We start from the raw sequence: 24,242 nt of genomic DNA on the forward strand, positions 1-24,242 counted from the left end.
TAGCAGAAGAAGGGGACACGGGAGGACAGACAGGTGGGAGGGCCGTGGCGGGGGAGGGTGCGCTGAAGGCAGAGATCTTGCTGCTGCTTCCTGGCTGCTCTCGGCTGTAAGAGGTGGGGGAGGGTTGGGGATTGTTCAGTGGAGAAGGATTGTCAAAAGGAGCAACTTCTCGGTGACTCTGCAGAAATCCTAAAACAAGGGAAGGAGTATGGCTGTCAGTATGGGGCATGTAGACAGACGCCTGAACTCTAGGTGGCTCTGGCCACGTGAGTTCTGTCTGGTCACCGTGGGTAGCCTCAAAATCGGAGGATGTTTGTCCTACTCTACCAAGAGGCTGCAAAGACGTGTAGACTGTGCTCCTGCAGGCATCGAGTGGAGGTTTTGCCTGCAGTTTGGGATCTGTCCGGGTTCTGCAGGAAGGCTTACCCAGGGAGCATATCGGGAGGCCAAGTTCTCAGCCTCATCTTGACTTCCTGGGCCACCTGGCCCTGGAAGCCACAGGGGTGGCACTTCCTGATTTGGTTTCCTGTCCTCCCTAGGATCTGCTTCCCTGTGCAGGTGAACCGGTTGCCTCGGGAGACCCTGCTGTGTGCTACTCTCTATGCTCTGCCCATCCCCCCACCCGGGAGCTCCTTGGAGTCCAATAAGCAGCGGCGGGTGCCCGAAGCCCTGGGCTGGGTCACTGCTCCGCTCTTCAACTTCAGGCAGTATGTGGGCCCAGGGCAGCTTGGCCTTGGCAGGGAGGAGGGGATAGGGAGAGAGGCCTGGCCGCTGCATGGGCCAATGCCCCTTGAGCAGGTTGGCCAGGTGGGGCTCACCGGCAGAGTCCGGAGGGTCCCAGCCCTGGTGGAGAGGACCAAGGCACAGGACTGGTGGCCAGGACAATTGATGTAATCAAGAGCTGCTGGGCAGGACTGGTGGGAAGGGGCGTGGACATGCATGCTCAGGCAGCGTCATCTGGTCTTGTCATTGGAAGGACCTTAGAGGTCGTCCAGTCCAGCTCTCTACGGCATGAAGGCATCCCTGCCACCAGGTCACCCAGACCAGGGAGGGTGTGGTTAGTTTAGGAAGGCTTCCTGGAGGGGGTGGTTTTTTTTATAGGACTTGGAAGAAAGAGAAGGCCATGGTCTGTGGGGAGAATGAGAGAGAGGAGTTGGGCAGTGGCTTCAAGCAGAAAAGGCAGAGTTTTGGATGGGGGAGCAGGAGGAGAACCATCTCCTTAGCTACTGGGTTTGTTGGCTTATCCCACCTTCCATCCTCCTTAGAGTCCTGACCTGTGGCCGGAAGCTTCTGGGCTTATGGCCAGCAACACAGGAAAGCCCCAGTACCCGTTGGAGTGCACCTAATTTCCATCAGCCAGATAGTGTCATCCTGCAGGTGAGACCCCAGCCTCTCCCTCCCACCGACCCATCAGGACCACTCCAGAGTTGGCTCCATGTTTTCCCTTTGAGGTTTGGGCTGGGGCAGTAGGAGAAAGTGCGGAACTTTGCGCGTGGGGTGATGAGACTGAAGCAACTAGGTGAACGTGGTTAGACCCGGAGTGGGAGGGCAAGTTCTGCGGAAGCTGTGTCCCATCTCCTTGAGGTTAACTGATTTCAAGGAGCCTGAAGGCAGGGTCTGAGACCCTTGCCAACCAGGGCTCAGCTCTTCAGAGTTCCTTATATTGAACCCTAATATTACTAATCTGAGCCATCCCCTCTTGGGGCCCATGGGGAAGCCCTCCCCACAGCCACTCAGTGCTCTAGTGGGGTGGACCCATTCTCTGGGGAAAAGGAGGAGGAGCTGGTCAGGTCCAAGGTCTAGTTACTGTTTCTGGTTCCTTTTCTCGTGGTCATGAGATGCTTTGGTACAGAATATGGCATATCAAAGTGGATACAGAATGAAAGCTCCAAGAGGCAGGCGTTTTTATCTGTCTTGTTTACTACTCTGTGCCCAGGGCCCAGAACAATGCTCGGTGCATATTAGGGTTCAATAAACATTTCTTGAATGAAAGAATGTGGAACTCCCTATGCGGACTGGCTCCCTGAGCTCTGACATCCATTTTAGAAGGATGAACATGGCAGCAGAGAGCGAGGGAACCCAGCATTGCAGGCTTCAGAGTTGGCAGAGCTCTCACCTGGCATGTGGTCCCACTTTCCATCTGGCAGTAGTGCCCTCCAAGACCACACTGAAGCCTCCCCAACCTCGGCATGGAGTCTCCCAGTGGCTCAGCCTAATGACGCTTCTGTTCAGAGTTTGGCCTGGGGCCAGTCCCCTCACCTAGATGCATCTCAGCCCAACCTCTTCCTCACTTGACCGTTTTTCTTTCTCTCTCTTTGTTTCCTTCTCATTTTTCGCTGGAAGTTATAGCTGGAAGGGACTTTAGCGATCACCAAGTCCAACAAGGTTAATTTACAGACAAAGAATCTGAGGGTAAGGGAGGGAGGAAGGGAGGCAGGAAGGCTGGTGGGTCAAAGAAGAGCTGGAGACCCAGGTAGGTGGCAGCCCCACCCAGCTTCCTGTTCTCTCTCCTCACTTCCCTGATGTCATCTCCCAGATTGACTTTCCCACCTCGGCCTTCGACATCAAGTTCACCAGCCCCGCTGGAGACAAGTTCAGCCCCCGCTATGAGTTTGGCAGCCTCCGGGAGGAAGACCAACACGTGCTTAAAAACATCATGCAGAAGGAGTCGCTGTACTGGTGAGGCCCAGGGCATCCCCCATGTGTGACTCGGGCCTCCACTAAGTCTCTCGAGTTCTAACTGACCTTCTCTTACCTCCCAGCAGGTCCCTGTCCTCCTGCTTTGGGAGTCGAGGTGGGATAGGGTGGGCACTGCCGCCTAGGCAGGAAGTGGTGGAGAGAGAGGGCTCTGCAGCCCCCAGACGTTTTTCATGAGCTGACCTTAGGCAAAGTGGAGAGCTCACAGTCAGGATATTAGATCTGGGAACACCCATCCCCACGATGGGGACTTGGCCCAGAATCAGCTTGCCAAGAGGACCAGAGCTTTGCCCCACCCCCAGATAAGCTGTGTACTATTTGCTGTCCATTGGGGCAGCTGGCCGCTATGCTTACCACCCTGCCCCCACCTCCTGCCCCTTCCACACCCACAGCCTTTGCCTTTCTCTGGCCCTGTCACTTTCCAAAAAGGATCAGGTGTCAAGGCAAGCTGGCAGCTGTCAGGGGTAAGCGAGTCCAAGCTGATCTCATCCTTGGGGCTGCTTCTCTCACCAGGGTTGAAGAGGCAGGAGGAGCTGGTGGGATCTGGGCTCCTCCCCGACCTGCTCTCTCCTATACCTCTCTGGCTCCTGCATGGCCCTTGCATGTGGCGGTTGGGGGAAATGAGAGAGATGGGGCTCATCTCTCTCCCTCGCGTCTCACCCAGGGCAGCCAGAATCACTGAGTGACTGCAGACCTCCCCTGCCCCCACTCCTCTGCTGACCCCGTGCTTCATTAGCCCCTCAGCTCCTTTCTCCCATTAGACACCTGATCTCAGGCAAGGCCCAATTAGCCTCGGGTCCTATAAAACCTCCAGCTGGGCCCAGGAAGCCCCAGGAGGCCTCTCAGCTGCCCAGACCCTGAGCAGTGGGGACCACTGCCCTCTGGTGGCTCTACTTGGGAGTGATGTCCGAAGGGCATCCTCAGGATGGGTAGCAAATTCGGTGCCCTTGGCCCCCGCATGCTGCCTTGGTGTGAGATGTCCCTGAGTCAAGGATCAAAGATGCGATTTGGACCCTGGCTCCCAGAGTTTGCTTCACACGTTGCAATCACTTAGGGATGTTTTTTAAATTACCGATGCCTGCCTTCCCCAGACATTCTGACTTAATTGCTTTTGGGTGTAGCCTGGACAAGAGGCGTTTACAAAGCTCCTCAGGTGAGGTGATTGTAACAGGCAGCAAAGTTTGGGGACTACTGAATTGGAGTGTGTAGCATTCTCTTGGAGCGTGAGTAGCTTACCCTCTGGCTGACTCTGCTGTCTCTCTCACCTCCCCCGACCACTTCCACCCCCAGGCTCACTGATGCGGACAAAAAGAGCCTGTGGGAGAAGCGGTATTACTGCCACTCGGAGGTGAGCTCACTGCCCCTGGTGCTCGCTAGCGCCCCCAGCTGGGAGTGGGCTTGCCTGCCCGACATCTACGCGCTCCTGAAGCAGTGGACCCACATGAACCACCAGGATGCCCTGGGGCTCCTGCATGCCACGTGAGTTGTAACACCCGCCTTTCCTGACCACGTGTCCTTCCAGAAGCCAGGGCTTGGCACTGCCCATCACTGACCTGGCCAGCCCTGGGGAGAATGGTCAAGTGGGCATGGAAATTCAGGGCTTTTCCACTTCTCCTTTTCTCTTTCTTTATTTTATTCCACCCCCACCCCCCATGTTATATTATGAACATTTTTCAAACATGCAACAAAACTGAGAATTTAATAGTGAACATCCATATTCCCACCACCTAAATTCCAACCATTCACATTTGTTACATTTGCTTTATTGTGTATATACTGTCCATCAATACATCTTATTTTCTTATGCATTTTGAAGTAAATTGAGACATCATAACTCCTTCCTAAATACTTTAGCAAGCGTAACATTAACTAGAGCTCCATGTTTGTTTACATTTTTTTCTTTTGAGGCAAAATTTACATATAAGTAAATGTCCAAGCCTTATGTGTACATTTGCTGAGATTTGACATATGCACACACCTGTGTAACCCAAACCTTATCACTTAGTTCTGCTCTTACAGTCCTCTCTCCCTTCGTTCCTCTGGGGACACAGGCTCCCAGTCTCAAACCCCTAGATGGTACCCAATGTTCTTGGTTTATTTTCTACCACTCTTAGTAATTAAAATGTACCTGATCCACGTATTTTGCCTTCAGGACTTTTTGAGGCAAAGGTTTTGCTAATCTCTGCTAAACTAATTCTGGCTAGGTGTACTGGCTTATATGTAATTTCATGGTCTCTGTTATTTGCCTGGCAAGCTTTGCATTAAAAGGATGGTACCAAGAAACGATAATGCTTTGACCCTCACGAGGGCTCTTTGATGATGATATTTCTGGCACAGTGGGGGTCAAGGAAGAGATCTTTGGGAGTGGGGTTGAGGTCTTTGTCCCATTTTCTTTAACTCATACAGGGAGTGAGAGTGGCTTCCATGGCCCAAGGCTGACTCTGACCATGGGCCAGGGCCATTCTCAAGGGTTGCAATCCAGAAAAGGTGCTTAGGACTCTTCGAGTGGCTTTGGCAGATTCTGGGAGTCATTGCCATTTCTTCACCCGTGACTCTGAGGCCCAGGTGTGAGGGTGCTTGCTCAGTCCTGTGCCTTAGACCCTGTGGCTGGATTGTCAGGGTCCTGGGCTCTATTTTGCAGGTTCCCAGACCAGGAGGTGCGTCGTATGGCTGTTCAGTGGATTGGCTCCCTCTCTGATGCTGAGCTGTTGGACTACTTGCCCCAGCTTGTGCAGGTGGGTGAGCTGGCCTTCCCTCCAATTCTGACGGTCCCACCCCCAGGACCCCAAGACAGACTGCATCCTGCAGGGATAGCAGTTGGTATGGATTACAGGCAATCAACAAAGCCTCCTGTTCCCTGTCTCCTACACAGGCCTTAAAGTATGAGTGCTACCTGGACAGCCCCTTGGTGCGCTTCCTCCTGAAACGAGCTGTCTCTGACTTGAGAGTGACTCACTACTTCTTCTGGTAAAACTGTGCAGAAAGAGGAGAGGTGGACACATCTCCCTCACTTGGGAGTGCTTTAGTCTAAGCCTGCAAGGGTGGGGAGCTGAGCCGTCTGGGTTGCAGTACGTGGCTGACTTACCAGGTGGCCTTGGGCCAGCACCTTTTCCTCGGGGGCTCTCAGCTCCCCCGCGTGTGAGCGCAGTGAGGATCATCCCTGGCCCTCCCCTCCACCCACGCACGGCAGAAATACAAGGAGAAACCAGATGCAGAAGGGCTTTGAGCCCTACTTAAAGACAGCGTGGGCAGACTGAGATATGGCTGAACACCTCTGTATAAGTTTTGCATCCAGAGCCTGTTTTCCTTCCCAAGTTTGGGGTGGGTTTTCCAGGGAGTTGGAGCTGGGTCTGACCACTCCCCACCGCCCCCGCTTGCCTGTTATCCTTTGAGTGTTCTGACTTCCCCCTTCCCTTTGCCTGGTAGGTTGCTGAAAGACGGCCTCAAGGACTCTCAGTTCAGCATCCGCTACCAGTATCTGCTGGCAGCCTTGCTGTGTTGCTGTGGCAAGGGGCTGAGAGAGGAGTTTAACCGCCAGTGCTGGCTTGTCAGTACCCTGGCCAAGCTGGCCCAGCAGGTCCGGGAGGCTGCCCCGTCTGCACGGCCGGTGAGTGGGGTGAGGCTGCCTCTACCCATTTCCGGTTCTGGGCCTCTGCAGCCAGTCATTAACTTCTTAGGCATCCTGACCAGCAGGATGGCACTTGACCATCTCTGGTGAGGGGCTGGAAAGAGGTGACTCCCTAACCTACAGGCTACAAACTGACAGTCTGCAAGCTGGATACAGCCCACGGATGTGCTCTCTTTGGCTTGCAAAGTATTAGCATTTTTATTTAACTGTCTACCTTAAAGGCTAAGCCCAGTTGTGTAAGTTGTTCACTGCACAAGAGCACCCAGCCAGAGGGGGCAAGTGAGGGCTAAAATTCAGTCATGCTTTGTTCACTGTGCTGTGAGCCACGGCTCAGGGCTGCTACCACCCAGAGGGGGCACCTTTGTCTGTTTGCACAAAGGGGTGGTATTAGTCCAGTATCAGTGATCCTGGTTGCTAACATTTAAAAATTGGGAGAGGGCTTCCCTGGTGGCGCAGTGGTTGAGAGCCCGCCTGCCGATGCAGGGGACACGGGTTCGTGCCCCGGTCCGGGAAGATCCCACATGCCGCGGAGCGGCTGGGCCCGTGAGCCATGGCCGCTGAGCCTGCGCGTCCGGAGCCTGCGCTACGCAACGGGAGAGGCCACAACGGTGAGAGGCCCGCGTACCGCAAAAAAAAAAAATAAATAAATTAAAAAAATAAAAATTGGGAGATTGTGAAGTCTAGATGATTGGCTTTCTTGGCAACGGCCCAAGTGGCAACTCCTCCTTGACCTGTAGCCCACCCTCTCAGTTCACCGTGGGCTGCTTTAAGCTGTTCTGTCATCCACCCAGTCTCTATAGGTGTCTGGGCTGTGGCCCAGGCTGTGGTGTGGGTGGGGCAGCCTTCCTTCTTCACCGTCTCCAGGAGGTTGTCCGCATCTCTCGGGTGACTGTTTCCATGCCAGCCACTACTGGCACCCGCCCCTGGGAGAGGCCTGGTTCTGAGTGGAGCTTATGGGCCCCTCACCTCACCCCTGCTCTCCTTTCCCCACCAGGGGATTCTCCGCACGGGCCTGGAGGAGGTGGGGCAGTTTTTTGCCCTCAACGGCTCCTGCCGCCTGCCGCTTAGCCCCAGTCTGCTGGTTAAGGGCATCGTGCCCAGGGTGAGTGACTGGTGGGTTTGGGGCTCTCGGAGTGGGGCGGGCTCAGTGGAAGCCAGGTCCTCACTGACCTGGTTATTGAGAGAGATGAGGAAGAAAGGCATACTAGGGGCCTCTTGCCAACGCTAACGCGTATGGACTTTTACCTGACAGCTCTGCGGGGTGAAGGAATTGGGTTGGGGGCTGGGTAAGTGCCTCTGCTGATGGTGTCGGGGTTGAAGTCCAGGCTGGTGATGCTACCACCTGTCATTCATCGAGCACGTGCTCTGTGCCTGGCACCGTTCTAAGTGCTTTCCTTTGGTTATCAGATTTCATCCTCACGACTCTTATGAAGTCGGTACCGTTGTGAGCCCCATTTTACAGAGGAGTGAACTGAGTTATAGATGGGACACACGACTTGCCAGAAGTCACACAGCTAGTAAGTTGTGTGTGGAATGAACTGAAGGGATGAGAGATCAGGTGCAGGAGCTGAAGTCATAACAAACTGAACCAGAGCAGGGAGGGAGGGGAGGAATGTGGGCTCCGCAGAAATCTGGAAGAAACAATGAGCAGCAGCTGGTGGAGAGTTGGAGAGGCCGTTTTCCTTCCTGGGCCTGGGCCTGGGCCACCCTGACCCTCATCACTGCCCTCTCTACTGTGGCAGGACTGTTCCTACTTCAACTCCAATGCAGTCCCCCTCAAGCTCTCCTTCCAAAATGTGGATCCGCTGGGCGAGAACATCCGTGTCATCTTCAAGGTGAGGACACTTCTCTCAGGCCTGGTGGGATGTAGATGGTAGAGAGAAGGCGAGGTGGGAATCCAAGGGTGGCAGAAGCAGCCTCAGGGCCATTCTCTTCCCGCTAGTCCACACTCATGCTGCCATTTTAGTGCGTGAAAGACTATCGGGTGAAAAAGGAAATAGATTAATTGTGTGTGGCCCCAGAGGGCTAGGAAGAGTGTTGGGATGTGTAAGGAGGTAACTGACAGCTCAATATCAGAAGCGGTTTCTAGAAGGCAGAGCTACCTCAGCAGTGGAATGGATAAGGTGCTGACCTGGCTGTCCCTGGAGTATTCAAGCTGAATGACTATGGCAGGCGTGCTGAAGAGGAAATTCATATATCAGGTGCAGGTTGGACTTAGATGAATCTGAAGGTCCCTCTAACTGGCACGTCCATGATTCTGAGGGATAAATGATAGTCTCAGAGCATACAATCCAGTGGGGGAAATGAAAGGCACGCGTGACTTAGTAACATACGTTTGTTGTGTGTAAGTTCCAAATCCAAGGTGTAAACGTTCAAGTTTTAAGGCTTTGATGGTCAGGAAGGCTGCGTGAGGAAGAGGACCCTGACTTCAATGCAAATGGGGACGTGGGGTTGGGGGAAGAGCTGGAACACCACACGGGCAAAATGTGGTTCCTGGCCCATCTCTGGTGTTTGACCGGGTGTGAGCAGGTCTGAGTGTGACGTGGGACAACTGAGCAGTCCCTGGTCGCTAGTCTGGGCCAGGGTTGCCCTCCTGGGAGATCTGGGAGCTGGGGGAAGTGGGGGAGGTGGTTCTGGACACTGTCCTCCTTCATCCAGTGTGGGGACGACCTTCGCCAGGACATGCTGACTCTGCAGATGATTCGCATCATGAGCAAGATCTGGGTCCAGGAGGGGCTGGACATGCGCATGGTCCTCTTCCGCTGCTTCTCCACTGGCCGTGGGAGAGGTCAGTAGGGAGCGGGCGGGGCGATGACTGGGCAGCTGGCGTGGGGGGCTTTCTTGCTTACTAAGCCCTTTTGCCATTCCCTGATGAGAACTGTGTGCTTCTCCAGAAAAATGAAAAGGGCAAGATTATCCCATTAGAAGCTGTGGAATGGCATTAAAAAAAAGAAGGCAGGGGAGAGAGACTATTATAAAATAAAGCAGACTTGGAGACATAACCAAGCATACCGTGTAGACTTTGGATCCCGATTCTGACAAACCAACTGTAAACAGATACTTTTTGACACCGTTGGGGGAAATTTGCATGTAGACGGGGTTAGATCAGATCAAAGAATGGTTGTTAAATTTTTGGATGTGATAATGGTATGGTGGTTATGTCCTTGCTAGTTACACTTGAAATACTTATGAGTGAAATGACATGTATGGGATTTACTTAAAAATACTGCAGCCGCGAATGGGGTAGCGGGAGGGTGGAAGAGAAGAGGGGGGAGCAGGGCTGGGTGCGTGAAATAGATGAAACAAGATTAGCAAAGTGTTGATAATTTTTGAAACTGGTTTTGTGTGAGTTCATGATACCATTTCTTTATTCTTATATGTATTTGAAAATCCCATAGTAAAAGTTAAAACAAAAAAGGATATGGCTATGAGCTGGGGGGACCAAAGAGTCACAGCACGGAGTATGCAACCAGGGGAATGATCTTTCCCCTTATTATCAGACTTTGTCCAAATGCCCTAGAGCTTAATTTATAGGGAAGCATCCAGCAAAGCTCTTGTAGTCCTCTCCTGACAGATGCCTTCTCTCTGCTCTGGAGAGTGACCTGATGTCTCCCCTCACAGGGATGGTAGAGATGATCCCCAACTCTGAGACCCTGCGCAAGATCCAGGTGGAGCACGGGGTGACCGGCTCCTTCAAGGACCGGCCCCTAGCCGACTGGCTGCAGAAGCACAATCCTGGGGAGGATGAGTACGAGAAGGTAGGAGTGAAGCGTGGGCGTGAAGCTGGGGTGGGATGTGCGTGACTCTGGCACACTGGGTTCCCACAAGGCCCACACCTGCACAGAGAAGGCAGCTCAGCTGTATCGGGAGGAAAGAAACACTCTTGGTTGACTGGTGCCTCCAGATGTCTAGAGGTGGGTCAAATGACTTTTGTAAGCTGACCGAGGACATCCCCTGGTATCCAACTGGGAAGCCTTCGCTGAGTTCCTCTGGCAGATTGAGTTTGGAGGAGGGGGCCCTCTTAGTCACGGATCCTATTCAGGTCCTCCTGTGTCCTGCGAGGAGTCCAGTGGTGCTTTGCAGAACAAGAGTTGGAAGAGACTTTAGAGATCATTTTATCCAACTCTTCTTTTCATAGATGTGAATTAAGACTCACTCATTTGTTCCCAGTTATGGAGCTGGTTTGTGACAAGCATGTAACTGGAAGCCAGGATTGAGCATAGATATGAGACAGAGATGATAGAAAAGGTAGCTGACCTTCCTCAGGCGGGGCTGTACGGGGTGGTAGGGCCTTGGTGACCTGCTGTGTTCTGTGGCTGGTCCACAGCTTCATGGCTCTTGCCTCTGGGTTAATTAAGTTTAGGGGAGAGAGTAAATCATAATAACCAAGCTCATAAGAGAATGACCATAAACCAGAAGCGATCCATATACCAACTTATGTTGATCAATGGCTTTTATCCCTGAAGGAGAACCTACGTGGGCAGCCAATTATAATCAGGATGTTGTTTAGTGAACATGTAATTAGATGATCTTCCGAGGCCTTAAATGTTTGCATTCCCCAGGGTTTAATTCCTGGCCTGCTGTGCTCTTTGTACTCTTCTGGTGCCAGCTCATCATCTCTTACTACTTTACCACCCACGCAAAACCGAGCTTTCTGTCTCTCCTTGTCCTCTTGAAACCTGCTTTTTGTGTTTCCTGGATGGTATGACTCTCTCTGTGCAGTCACGCAAGATGGAACCATGAGTCTTCTTGATGTTTCCTCTTCTGTCTCTTCTCTGCTTTACCAAGCCCTGTCCCCCAGATGTCTCTTGAATCTGTCCTCCTCTTACCATTTCTTTCAGCCATTTGCTTTCTGTCCCCTGAACTACTGGACTGCCTCTCCTCCTTCCATTACCATCCTCTGCTTGATTTCAGAGTCTTTTAAAATAAGGTGCAAACTGCTCATGTCACTCCTTTGCTCTCAATTCTTCAAAGGCTCCCTGTGTCCTAAAAGATGAGTCCATCATCCACAACATTGCCTCAAGGCCTTTTGTAATCCAGCCCTGCCTGCCCCTGTGGTCTCATCCACTGCACCTCCCCATCTTAATGATAATTTATGCTGTAGTTTAGGGAGCTACTTGCATTTCTTCGATACCTTTAGACGATAGTATTTCCTTTGCCTGGAAAGCCCTTTCTTCCCTTTCCCATCCCTCAAAACCCACCCCCTGTATGTTGTAAATGTTAAGGTCCTCTACCCTTGGAAAGGAGTGAGATTGTTTCCTCCCTCCCTCAACCCCACATACTATTTATACTAACATGTATTTTTCAGGTATTAAGCAGCCACCATACAGAAGCACTGTGCTTGGTGCTGGAATCATGATTACTCCTTGCCAATGTAATAAAAAGTCATAATAAATATTATAAAAGCTTGTACAACAAGAATACACACAGAGAGAAACTAACTCAGTGTCTCAATGTTTAATATCAGTCTTTCAAAAATAGCTCTCAGCTCTTCTAGTCTTTCTGTTAGAATGATGCTGGTAGTTTCTTATGGTGCCTTCCAGAAGGAAAGAACTAGAGATACTTGTCTCTTGGCCACCTACTCAGGAAACAGAGTACCTCCATCCTATAAGTGAAACCCCTTAAATCAGGAGAGCTCTCTTTATACAGTGAGACTTCCTGCCAGTAAACAGCCAACACCCTGCATAACTTAGGTGATAAGACTTTAGTTATTTACTCTGTGGCAGAGTACAGGCAAAACAGGATGCCTTTCAGGTAGAAAGAACATCTGTGACACGAAGACAGGTTGATGGATATGGTCAAGACTGGGAGTTGATGGGTTATACTTATTGAGTGGTTTCTTTTCAATTATATATTTCCCTATCATAGAAATCATCTTTTTCTTCCAGAAGGTACACTCTGTGATTTCTTTACAAACTTTCTATTCTTAACGTCCTAGGGATTAGTCAGCTGGTTTAATTTAACAAGTAGCCGGGGGATTTCTGTGTGTAGCTAGTTTTGAAGTAGGCCTGTGGAACAGCCAAGAGGCTGCTGGGAGATAAGATCCCTGGACCCTGGGAAAGTGAGAATACTAAGTTCTGAGTGAATGGTGCCTGTAGGGGCTCAATGGGGAGGAGTCAGTGCAGGCTGGTAAGATCTGGGAAAGGTGTGGAACTCAAGGAAGGTCCTTGAAGGCTGGGTGGAAGCTTGCAGAGGGGGGTGGGAAGGGCATGTGTTCTATGAAGATTTCTCTCATTCCCAGCTTTGTCCATTCTTACTTGGCTATGACAACTGTTGCCTCTGCTGATGAGTCTTTCTTGAGTTCTTGGGAATTCCAGAAACCTCACAAAGAGGATTTAGAGGATGGAAGGTGTCTATTCACTAATTCCATACATTTTTACTGGAAAGACAGATAAGGCGGCAAACGTTGACCAGATAAAATAAGGTAGATCCAACCCCTTACTCCCTCCCCTCCTGCTTTAAACTCAGAAATTGCTCTAACACATTTTACCAACTAGAGATGTCTGATTTTCAAGTGTAAAACATCCCCTAGAAATGTTAAGCTGCCTCAGCTCTTCCTTGGAGTGAAGTGACTTTAATTAGATTAGCATTCATCTGTTACCAAGAACGGTGGAAATGGGAGTCATACTGGGGGCAGGGAGAAGGACGGAAGAATTCTGAGCAGGGTCAGGAAGAGGCCCTTAAGTCAGCTGCCTCAGTGCTGTGCTTGAGTTATGGTCACCACAAACAGTTGGGAAAGTTGTAAACATCAGTCTTCCCTGATTATGGGCTGGTCAAGTCTGGTCTCCCGGATCAGTGCACTGTCTTTCCAACCAGTTTCCCAAGGAGAAAGAAAGGTGCAGAAGGTGGTGAATTGCGGATAATGTGGTGGAGATATACCTATAAGCCTTCCATCTCCTTTTGCCCCATAAGATACAAGAGAAGTTTCTGTGTGCATCAGCGTGTAAGTATGTGATGAAGGCTGAACAGGCAGATGTGAGAGCTGTCGGACTCATGAGAGAGGGGCAGGGCTGGCTGAATTCAATCTGGCTGTGCTCCTGGGGTCCCTCCACACCAGCTTTATGTCCCCTCCTCCCCTCTGCCTTCCTCCTCCCAGGCTGTAGAGAACTTCATCTATTCTTGTGCTGGCTGCTGTGTGGCCACGTACGTCTTGGGCATCTGTGACCGTCACAATGACAACATCATGCTGAAGACGACTGGCCACATGTTCCACATAGATTTTGGCCGTTTCCTGGGCCACGCCCAGATGTTTGGGAACATCAAGCGGTAAGTGGTCTCCTGAAGCCAGGATGTGCGCGTAGGCCAGGGAGGTCAGCGGAAATGGTTCGGAGCTGGAACACGAGCCCGTGATGGGAGGGCCCGCACTGCAGAGTGTGGTCCCTGGGCTGAGCAGCTTTGGAGAAGAGAAGACTGAGAAAGAAGTCAAGTCCTTGCAGGACCTTGCAGAATAGGGCAGGCACCAGCCATTCTCCCTCCCTGCTGAGGACTGAGCAAAGGGAAATGAGCCCAAACCACAGCAAAAGGGAATACAACTAGATAGGCAGGGAAAATATCACTAGCTCACAGGCAAGGAGCCAATGAAGGATGCGTCTGGGGATTTTTTAAGATTAAGGGAGGAAAAGAAAAACGAAAATGTTAGAGGAGCCACATCTATCCATTTCACACAGGAGTTGAGGGATGAGGAGAACCATCCCCTGACGCAGCCCACAAAGTGGGCTTCCTCCTTCATGTTGACCTTCTACCTGTATGTTCCCCTTGGCCCAGGGACCGTGCCCCCTTTGTCTTCACCTCGGACATGGCGTATGTCATCAACGGGGGTGACAAGCCTTCCAGCCGCTTCCATGATTTTGTTGACCTTTGCTGCCAAGCCTACAACCTCATTCGCAAGCACACCCACCTCTTCCTCAACCTTCTGGGCCTGGTGAGGAGCTCCATCCCTTTCTGAACCCCTCCTTCTTATCATCTGGCACCATCTTTAAGACTCCCTTGTCTTGCTTCAAAGGATTTCTGGAGATCTACTTCTCTGAGCCCTAGGTAAAGGCAGGGCTCAGACCACCTGGGGACAATGGTGTCTGCAGGTATCTGACTTCCTGCTCCAGCCCCCCCAGTTCCTGTGGACTGCTAGCCACTGCCCACAGCATCTGCCTGCCACCCTCTAGAAGGGTTAGGGAGCCTAGCTGTAGAAAATCTTGCCTTATGGTAAGGAAGGAGCAAGAATTCCTGGTTGTTACAGGCACCCTCTCTTCTTCTTTGCTCTTCTAGATGTTGTCCTGTGGGATCCCTGAGCTCTCAGACCTGGAAGACCTCAAGTATGTGTATGATGCCCTGAGGCCTCAGGACACAGAGGCCAATGCCACTACCTACTTCACCAGGTAAAACTCTCCGTACGAAACAGTGCTGCCCACTCTGGGTAGTTAATTTCCAGGCTGCCGGATTGGGAGGAGCAGGGCTAGGGAAACGGGAGAGGCTCAGCTCCGGTGGCAGAGCTTACAGTTGACAACATGGGTCAGTTGTCCCAACTTTGCCTTTGACTTGGGTAAATCATTTTACTTCTCTCAGACTCGGTCTCCCGTCTGCACTTGGGTGCTGACCTTTATATAGAGGTATTGCGATCCCCTACTTACATTCTCACCATGTCTCGGTCAAGGATTTTGTCTATGGGGCAATGTATAGTAGGGATTTTGTACTAGTTTTTAGCTCTCTGGATCAGAACCTTCCCCCTTGTCAAAACATGGAATTCCATGGTTCTGTTTTCCCATATTTGACGTTCTTAGACACACTTTGTGTGAAAGCAGGGACGTGTCTGTATACTAATGTCTACCGTTTTGTCCATTTTATTATGCACCCTTTTGGGAACTTAGCGAGCTAAATTTTCTCTGTTGGGTCTAATATCGTACCTTTCCTTTTGAACTAAAATCTCTGGATTGAGCTTTGTTTGGTGAGGTTCCATTGTACTGAACCTGGAAACTCAGTTTGACAACAGTATTTAGACATTTACGTGGTGAGCCCGCAGTGGCGTCCCTAATTCCTTCCTACCTTGGTTTAACTGTCTTTGGCTCAGGTGGGCAGTGGGGGGAGATAAGACCCCAAGGTTCACAGAAATAAACTGTATGCTGACCATTGTGTGCAGCCATGCACTCTATGAGGATATCACACAGGGAAAATGATCTGATCTGAGCTGAGTATCAGTCTCAGGTGTCAGGGGATATTTCTCGAGATAGCTCTGCCAGGCAGTGGGGACTTGGGTCCGTGGTCACATCCTTTTCTTCCCATCCTCCTGCAGGTTGATTGAGTCCAGCCTCGGCAGTGTAGCCACAAAGCTCAATTTTTTCATTCATAACCTGGCTCAGATGAAGTTCACAGGCTCAGACGACCGGCTGACCCTTTCCTTTGCTCCCCGAACACACACTCTCAAGAGCTCTGGCCGCATCAGTGATGTGTTTCTCTGCCGCCACGAGAAGATCTTCCACCCCAACAAAGGCTACGTAGGTGTTTTCTCCGATCTGAACCTCCCTTGCTCCCCACTGTCCCAGCTTGTTGGGGTTCTGACTGTTTCTTCCCTTCCACACTGTGGGCGCTGGAGTTGACTGAGCACCCTGTTCTGGGAGCGGTCACACACCCCTTCCTTCTCCACTGCCTACAGTCAGGGAGCTGAGTTGGATGGCTGTTCCCTCTGAGTCAAGGGTCTTGTGAAACGAGGATTCTTGTTAATCTTTGCTTTCATTTTGCCGCGTATGTATATTATCTTTGTCTCCATTAGAGACATTTTTATCCTCTTCCTTCTGGAAGGCGTAACTCCTCCAACACGCATGCGTGCGCGCGCGCACACACACACACACACACACACACTTCTGTCCCCTCACCTACCCCCTTCATTGGGTGTAGAGGGTTTGGCGGGGAGTATTCTCTAAGATTTGGATTTTGCAGATTTATGTGGTAAAGGTGATGCGAGAGAATGCTCACGAGGCCACTTACATCCAGAGGACATTTGAGGAGTTCCAGGAATTACACAACAAGCTGCGGCTGCTCTTCCCTTCTTCCCTCCTGCCCAGGTAACTGTTGCCTTTACTCTCTGCACTGAGGGATACTGGGGAGGGAGAGTGGATGGGGCTGGGCAGGACTGCAGGAGTCAGAAACTGCCCTTTGGAGAAAAGACCTATGTCCTTGGTTTTCTCCTCCTGGCAATGAGTTTGGTGACAAGTGCTCCCCCCGGCTGGTCATGCTCTTCTGAGGCTCTCAAGAGGTCTTCCTCCAGCCTTGAAAGTAAGCTTGGGTCCACCTGCCAGGAGAGCAACCTGAGTCTAAAGGCAGGGATTGACTGAATCTGAAGACTTTTCGAAGTTTCTAATCTTCTAAAGAGTAAAAGTATGTTTCAAATAGATAAACAAAATGCGGTGTATATACAAGATGGAATATTATTCTACTGTACGATTCCACTTACATGAAGCACTTAGAGTAGTCAAATTCATAGAAACAAAGTAGAATGATGGTTGCCAGGGGGAGGGAGCAAATGGGGAGTTGTTTAATGGGTGTAGAGTTTCAGTTTTGCAAGATGAAAAGGGTTCTGGAGATGGATGGTGGTGATGGTTGCACAACAATGTAAGTGTCCTTAATTCTGAACTGCACACTTAAAAATGGTTAAGACGAGGGACTTGCGTGGCGGTCTAGTGGTTAAGACTTCCCCTTCCAATGCAGGGGCTGTGGGTTCGATCCCTGGTCGGGGAGCCAAGATCCCACATGGCTCGTGGCCAAGAAACCAAAAAAAAAAAACCCATAAAACAGAAGCAATATCGTAACAAATTCAATAAAGACTTTAAAAATGGTCCATATCAAAAATATATATATTTAAAAAGTGGTTAAGATGGTAAATTTTATGTTATGTGTATTTCACAGCAATTTTAAAAAGCGATTTTTCAAATGAATTTTTACCTTGATGGGGAAAACTGGGGGCTCCAGAGCCGCTGAGGCACTTCTGGGGAGCTGTAGGACTCTGCTCAACAGTTTGGTTTTCTCATCCGGTGTCCTAGGAACTGTCTGGTGTGAGATGCTGCGTGTGTGTCCTTGGCACAGACCTGGGAAGCTGGGGGAGGCATGGAGTCGGGGAAAGGTCCGTGGGAATGGAGGCTGGTGAGAAATGCAGATCGGGTGACTGAAAATGCAAGTGAAATGTGACTAAATCGTGTTGCCTCTTCATTATCTTTCCCCACCTTCCCCCTCCTGCGTCGCCACTGCCCACCTGCCGTCCAGCTTCCCTAGTCGCTTTGTGATTGGCCGCTCACGGGGAGAGGCGGTGGCGGAGCGACGGAGGGAGGAGTTAAATGGCTACATCTGGCACTTGATTCACGCAGCCCCTGAGGTGGCCGAGGTGGGTGGCTTCCTCTGTTCCTGGCTGTCCCTGGCGCTGGGGGTGGGGGTGGGGGGGGGATGCGGATGGAAGCGGCGAGTGGCAATCATGGAGGGGACTTGGCGCTTCTGGGTCTGACTGTGTGCAGGAAGAGGTGGGTGGGTCGTGGCTCCAGCCCCACGGGACTATGCACAGAAATGCAGTGAAACACAAACGTGCAGCTGGGCACGTGGAGAGACATGTCCGTGTTAGGTGCTTGTAGGGAGCAAGAGCCTGAGGAAATGGAAGGTTTTGAGCAGGTTGAGTGTGTGTATCCACCTAGATTTTTCTTTAAACAAATGGTACTATAATGGGCATAAGGACAAATACAGTCATCGGAATCCCATCAGCCTAAAAAACCATCTAACCCCATTTCCATGTTTCCTTCCTATTTATCCGTATATAAATGTGACTTTTATAGTTTTATAGTGGTCACAGCTTAAATATAATGCTATATTCTGTTCCTTTTTCACTTAAGTGTTTATAGTAAGCATAACTTTAAATATGTGTACCAAATTAATACACCAACTTGCAATACCATAATCTCTTTAACCATTCCTGAAAGATATTTACATCATTCCCCTCCCCCCTTTTTTCACTATTAATGCTAGAGTGGGTATTTTCACACATTTTAGTTTTAGTTTTTGTTTTCCCTAATTGCTTAGTAAACATCCTCAAAAGTAGGGTTCATGGTCTTTGTCCAAGGCTGGGTCAGGCATTAGTTCCCCGACCAGGGATTGAACCCGGGCCTGCCAGCAGTGAAACGCCAAGTCCTACCCACTGGACTGCCTGGGAATTCCAAGAACAGACTGCTTTTGACCTGATGTGACCTACTTTTATTTGATTTTTTTTTTCCTTTTTAAAAAACTTTTGTATTACGAGAACTTTCAAGACATATAGAAAAATAGAGAAACAGTATAATGAATGCCTATATATCCATCACTTAAACAGTTTTTATTTTGACATGTTTGAGTCATCTATTTTTTATGAAATATTTTAAAGTAAATCACAGACATCGTGACTTCTACCCCTAAGTACTTACTGTGCATCTCTAAAAAACAAGGACATAATCTTACATAACTACACTGTCATTATATCACCCCAAACATAGTCCATATTCAAAATGTCCCTGTCATCTCCAAAATTCTTTTAACAGTTGGTTAGTTTGAGCCATGACCCAAACAAGAACTGCATATTATTACATTTGGTTGTCACATTTCATAGGTCTCTTTTAATGTGGAACAGTCCTTTTCTTTTTTTCACTGGGCCATTGTCTTACTGAGGAATGACCCTGTTTTCTGATTCCATTCCAGTGTGATTTGGTGTACACCTTCTTCCACCCCCTGTCCCGGGATGAGAAGGCTGCGGGCACCAGCCTGGCTCCCAAGTCCTCAGGTACAGTGCCTTCTCTGTGACATTTCTGCCAACCTCTCTGAACCATTCCCAAAGGTCATTTTTCCTGCCCCTGCCTCTTCCCAGTTCTCTTTCCTTGACTCGTCTCTGTTCCTTTGCTTACTGGTTAGAGAATCTGGTTTCCCACTCAGGCTGTGGGTCCACAGCTCCTTGAGCAGATTCCCCAGGGACTGGATATGCTTACACACTGGAATTGGATAGACGCCCCCAACCCAACTCTGAGTCATGTTCGCAGATGCCACTTGGCAGATCCCCGATGGGGTATCAGGACTCTTACGTGGAGTTACTGGCAGGGGGTCAGAAGAAAACAGAAACGTCTGCCTGGCACCAGATGGGGACAGGGCTGGCCTCATGACCTTTCTCAGTTTCCTTTGTCCCTACAGATGGCACATGGGCCCGGCCGGTTGGGAAGGTTGGGGGAGAGGTGAAGCTGTCCATCTCCTACAAAAACAACAAACTCTTCATCATGGTGATGCATATTCGGGGCTTGGTAAGTGCATGCACAGTCCTCATTTGGATCTTTGTCTTTCTTCTGGTACTTTTCTGACTGATCAGACCTTTTCTGCCCCCCTCTCGTGAGAGTAACCACAAAGATTACTGAATGAATACCCAATGGGCCTGCTACCGTGCTAGGCCTGTGGTATGACCAAGCAATACTAGCTTCTTACTACCTGTGGTCTTTGGCAAGTAGCCCAATTACTCTTAGCCTCGTTAAAATGAGGATAATGTTAGCACCTATCTCATGGGGTTGTTATAGGGATTAAATGAGATAATGCACGTAGAGCACTTGACATAGTGCCTTGTATTATTATTATGGTGATTATTATAAGGGAGAGGCCCAAGGGGCTTATTTCCTGGTTATAGAGGTAAGGCAGCCATGTGACATCCTTCAAGCATAATCAAGGCAGAGTATAATCACTACATTTTTGGTATGATTCTAAGAAGCTTGTGAGTGGAAGGGGAAGGGAACTCTTATTGAATACCACACTGTGCTGGACTTTTGCAGGTTGGGACATTAGTCTGTAGCAGGAGGTACATGAACTTTGGAATCAGAGAGATCTGGGTTTCACTCTTACAGAATCATTCATTCATTTTATTCAACAAATCTTCATCAACTGCCTACTATGTGCCAGGCACTGATACATTGGCTCTGGATACAAGGGTAAACAAAATAAAATCCCTGCCCTCAGGGAGCTTACATTCTAGTAGGAAGAGGCAGACGGACAAATAGTTAAGTTAAATATATGGCAAGTCGGACAGTGGTAAGCGCTCTGGCGAGAAATAAAGCAGAGAAAGAATACTGGGGTGGAATGAAGCTAGCAGCAACTTTGCAGAGTGGCCAGGGAAACCCTCCTTGATGAGGAGGTATTTGGGCAAAGGTGGAAGGAGGTGAGGGAGGGAGCAGTTAAACCCAAAAGCCCTAGTCAGGAGCCTGCTTGGGGCATGTCAGGAACCGCAGGAGGAGGCCAAAGTGGCTGAAGCCCCTGCAGCAGAGGGGAGAATAGCAGACGGTGAGGTTGGAGAGGGCAGACCAGAGCCTTGGTCCCCCAGTCAGGAGTGTGGCTTCTCCGTGCGTGAGATGGGAGCCATTGGAGGGTTTGGCGCAGAGGCGTGACAAGATCTGACTTAAGTTTTAAAAGGATCAGGCTGAGTGAATCACTCATTGGCTGACCTTGAACAAGCAGCTTAATCTCTGACTCATTTCTCTACCTCTTAGGGGTTATTGGATCAAAAAAGACAAAAGATATTGGGCAGAGATATCTGGGGACATGATGGTTCATTCAGAACAGACCAAGTTATGGCGTGCCCTGAGCATTCGTATACAAGGTATAGACTGGATATCATAGGCAATCTGATTGATGTTTTAGGAGGACACCTTAACGTTACCATGGTAGGTGTTTCTAGCAGAATGCAATGGGCTGGGAAACATAAATTATGGTGCATTGCCAGAAGCTAGGTGTGGGAGAAGAGGGTCTGGATCAGGGAGTGATCACAGGAATGGTGAGAGAGAGACAGACAGAAAAACCTTCATCTTTTGTTTGGTTTTCATTCCCTTTGTAGCAGCTGCTCCAGGATGGGAATGATCCCGACCCCTATGTCAAGATTTACCTCCTTCCCGACCCTCAGAAAACCACTAAGAAGAAAACCAAAGTGGCCCGAAAAACGTGCAACCCCACCTACAATGAGATGGTACGTGGGCACGGGGCTGGGTGGGGCTGGGCTTGGCCGGCTGTGCCAATTTGTAACTAAAGTTGTATTGGGACGTGGCCATTACTATTCATTTAAGTCTTGTCTGTGGCTGCTTTCATGTTGTAGCAGCTGGGTTGAGTCATCATGCCATAGATCAGAATGTATGGCCTATAAAGCCTAAAATACTTCCTATTTGGCCCTTTATGTAAAAAAGTGTGCTGACACTTAGGGTATAGGGATTCCACAGCTGGGGCATGGTCTGTGGGGAGGAAGAGCCTGCTGGTCCTTTGCTGATAATGAGCTGTGGCCCCAATGACAAGCCTTCATTTGCTTGAACTCTGAGCTAAGAGCAGGGGTCTTTAATTTTTTATTTTTATTTTATTTTTTTATTTGGCTGTGCCAGGTCTTAGTTGCAGTTGCAGCATGCATGTGGGATCTAGTTCCCTGACCAGGGGTCGAACCTGGGCCCCCTGCATTGGGAGTGTGGAGCCTTATCCACTGCACCACCAGGGAAGTCCCCCCAAGAGCAGGGTTCTTTAAAGCTTCCCTTGGGTTCTGTATGCTTTCTCTATTCCCTCGGGCCCTGTCTGGTTGGGGAGGTAAAGTGGTCTTACGCTCAGCCAGATCGGATCACACCACCACAGACTTAAGCATCTCCCCCTTCCATGTTCCCTCTCTCACGACTTGCCTTTCTTCCCAATTTTGCATTTGCAGCTGGTATATGATGGAATCCCCAAGGGAGACCTGCAGCAGCGGGAGCTACAGCTGAGTGTGCTGAGTGAGCAAGGATTCTGGGAGAACGTTCTGCTGGGGGAGGTGCACATCCGCCTGCGAGAGCTGGACCTGGCCCAGGAGAAGACCGGCTGGTTCGCACTGGGATCTCGAAGTCATGAGACCTTATGAGCCCAGCGGAGCCGTGGCCCAGGACCCCAGGCTCATGGCAGAGCGGGGGGAGAGGACTCTCCCTGCTTGACTTGTCCCTTCCTTGTGTAGGGGCAGGGCCCCTGGTGGGGCCTCCCTCTGTCCCGGCGGATCGGGCCTCCAGGGTAGGAGGCAAGGAGAGTAGAGATGCTCTCTGCTATCCGCTCCTCTGCAGACTGCGTTTAGGTTGGTTGTGATGAGCAGCCCCTTGGAGGCTGTGAGGGTGCAGCAAAGTTTTAAGTTTACCTTGTGTCAAGGGAGCAATGCCTGGTTTGAGGTGTGTGGGGTGGGCTGTAGAAGTAGAATTTGGGGGGAGGGTGGGTGGATATCTTTATTTTTATTTTTAAAAAATGAAATAGTAACGTTGTCCTAACTGGACAGGAAGCCTTGTGAGAAGGGACTTACATGTGCCTCAGAAGGCAAAAGAGGAATTGGACTTTTTGTATGATTGAGGTTCTTATTGGACTTTTCCCTAGGATTTTGTTCGTTTGTTGTTTTTGCATTTCTATCTATAGGAATTATTTGGGGAGGGGCCCAGTGGGCCCTCAGTTAGTGCCCTCCGTCTCTGAGGCAGGTCAGGAGGGACAGGGAGGGCTGCGTGTCCTGGACTGAGGCCTGCGCCACTGGGCCTTTCTGATTTTGCCTCCAAAGGAGAGCGATTTGATACCTACATGTGTAAGGAAGGGCCTTCCGTATGGAGGTCTGCAGAGGACCTGTGTTCAGGGACCTGGGCTCTTTTGGGGGGAGTTTTTCCTCTCGTCTTCCCCTACTTTGCTAGGACTTGCCCTGAATACTGTCTTCTACCCCTCCATTCAGCTCTTCTGGGGGTCATCTGGTCCCTGTGAATATGCCTGGGTGCTCCCCCATAGGTCTCTCCCTTCATTTTTCTCTGGTGGGATAAACTGCTGCCTCGGCCCTTAGGTTTGGTTTCACCCCAGGGTGTCTTGGCCCTAGGAATGGGCCTCTAGGCTGCAGATGCCAGCGTGGCTGGCTGTTGGGTGGTTTCTGGGAAGCTTTCCTCGTCACCCACCACTCCTTTTGTTTTGCTGCTTCTCTCCCAAACTCCATTTCTGTCACATTTTTTTAATAAGAATTTCTCTCATTCTATGGGGCCATAAACCTATTTTGTCTGGAGCCAAAGGGATGCCCCAGCTGAAGAAAAGGGGTGCGGGTGGGGGATCCCATCAAAACTGTTGTTTTTTCCAGTGATTTTCTTTGGTTGTGAGGAGGCTGGATTGAGCTGAGCTGGAAGGGAGAGACTGGGTCTCTGATCTCTTAATACTCTTCATTCCCTACCAAATGGATTTGAAATTCACTCATGCGCTTTACTTCGAAAGGTTGTCTTCCTTGAAAAAAGGGGAGACTTTAAATTTGATATTAACTTTCTAAATTGGCTGGTTGTGCCTGGTGATTGGGGAATGGAGTTAAGTGGGGATACGATGTAGACTGGCCCTTCCCAGCTCCAAGGATCAGAAATTCCCCCTTTCGCCGACTCATTCCATAACTGGAGAAAGAAGCTCCATTCATTGAAGCCACAGAGCAGCAAGGAAGTTTAAACTTTAAAATTAAAAATGTCAAGGATAAAGCTGGCTGCTGTGGGCAGGGGTTAGGGGAGTGGAGAACAGAGGTGGAACTTCTCTAGATGAATGGACCAGAGATGTGTTACTGGCTTTTTGCCTGTAGCTCATTTTACTTTGACCCTCTATGCCCCTGTTAAAGAGGTCTGTGTACTGTACCCACTTCCCAGACATCCTTTATCTCCTACTTTCTCTGGAATTGTATTTTCTAATAAATGATGTTTAGAAAAACAAAACTATCATTTTCAAGATTTGTTGATGTTTAGATGTTTAGATTAAAACATCTGATATACAAGATGAAGATAATAATGATAGTAGTGTTTCTACAAATGGTAACTTTTATATGCACTGACGTGGTACACCAGGCATTTCACACGTGTCAGCTAAATCTTTCCTTAAAACACTTGATCAGGTGAGTATTATCATCCCCAGT

At 49.9% G+C, this 24,242-nt stretch overlaps 1 protein-coding gene across 13 annotated transcripts in view; it reads left to right on the forward strand.

The window, feature by feature from the left end:
* PIK3C2B (phosphatidylinositol-4-phosphate 3-kinase catalytic subunit type 2 beta) overlaps positions 1 to 23,902 on the forward strand; it is a 60,505-nt gene extending 36,603 nt beyond the window's left edge. For 3 of the 13 annotated variants that reach the window (XM_028488541.2, XM_028488551.2, XM_028488550.2), the window contains 24 exons: positions 540 to 707; positions 1,266 to 1,377; positions 2,350 to 2,412; positions 2,537 to 2,679; positions 3,988 to 4,176; positions 5,339 to 5,432; positions 5,570 to 5,664; positions 6,124 to 6,304; positions 7,320 to 7,427; positions 8,068 to 8,160; positions 8,984 to 9,113; positions 9,947 to 10,083; positions 13,422 to 13,591; positions 14,090 to 14,246; positions 14,588 to 14,697; positions 15,609 to 15,810; positions 16,253 to 16,377; positions 17,573 to 17,690; positions 19,022 to 19,103; positions 19,505 to 19,611; positions 20,128 to 20,283; positions 20,839 to 21,012; positions 21,183 to 21,311; positions 22,026 to 23,902. In XM_028488541.2, coding sequence (XP_028344342.1) covers positions 540 to 707; positions 1,266 to 1,377; positions 2,350 to 2,412; positions 2,537 to 2,679; positions 3,988 to 4,176; positions 5,339 to 5,432; positions 5,570 to 5,664; positions 6,124 to 6,304; positions 7,320 to 7,427; positions 8,068 to 8,160; positions 8,984 to 9,113; positions 9,947 to 10,083; positions 13,422 to 13,591; positions 14,090 to 14,246; positions 14,588 to 14,697; positions 15,609 to 15,810; positions 16,253 to 16,377; positions 17,573 to 17,690; positions 19,022 to 19,103; positions 19,505 to 19,611; positions 20,128 to 20,283; positions 20,839 to 21,012; positions 21,183 to 21,311; positions 22,026 to 22,214 — 3,232 coding nt within the window. In that variant the 3' untranslated portion in view covers positions 22,215 to 23,902. Of the gene's footprint in view, positions 1 to 539; positions 708 to 1,265; positions 1,378 to 2,349; positions 2,413 to 2,536; positions 2,680 to 3,987; positions 4,177 to 5,338; positions 5,433 to 5,569; positions 5,665 to 6,123; positions 6,305 to 7,319; positions 7,428 to 8,067; positions 8,161 to 8,983; positions 9,114 to 9,946; positions 10,084 to 13,421; positions 13,592 to 14,089; positions 14,247 to 14,327; positions 14,404 to 14,587; positions 14,698 to 15,608; positions 15,811 to 16,252; positions 16,378 to 17,352; positions 17,691 to 19,021; positions 19,104 to 19,504; positions 19,612 to 20,127; positions 20,284 to 20,838; positions 21,013 to 21,182; positions 21,312 to 22,025 lie in introns of those variants that run through there. The other 10 variants (XM_028488542.2, XM_028488546.2, XM_028488545.1 and 7 more) reach the window with 10 other exon arrangements.
* The last annotated feature ends 340 nt before the right edge of the window (positions 23,903 to 24,242 follow it).

Source organism: Physeter macrocephalus, chromosome 4, assembly GCF_002837175.3.
Source record: "Physeter macrocephalus isolate SW-GA chromosome 4, ASM283717v5, whole genome shotgun sequence".
In the NCBI taxonomy this organism is placed as follows: Eukaryota; Metazoa; Chordata; class Mammalia; order Artiodactyla; family Physeteridae; genus Physeter; species Physeter macrocephalus.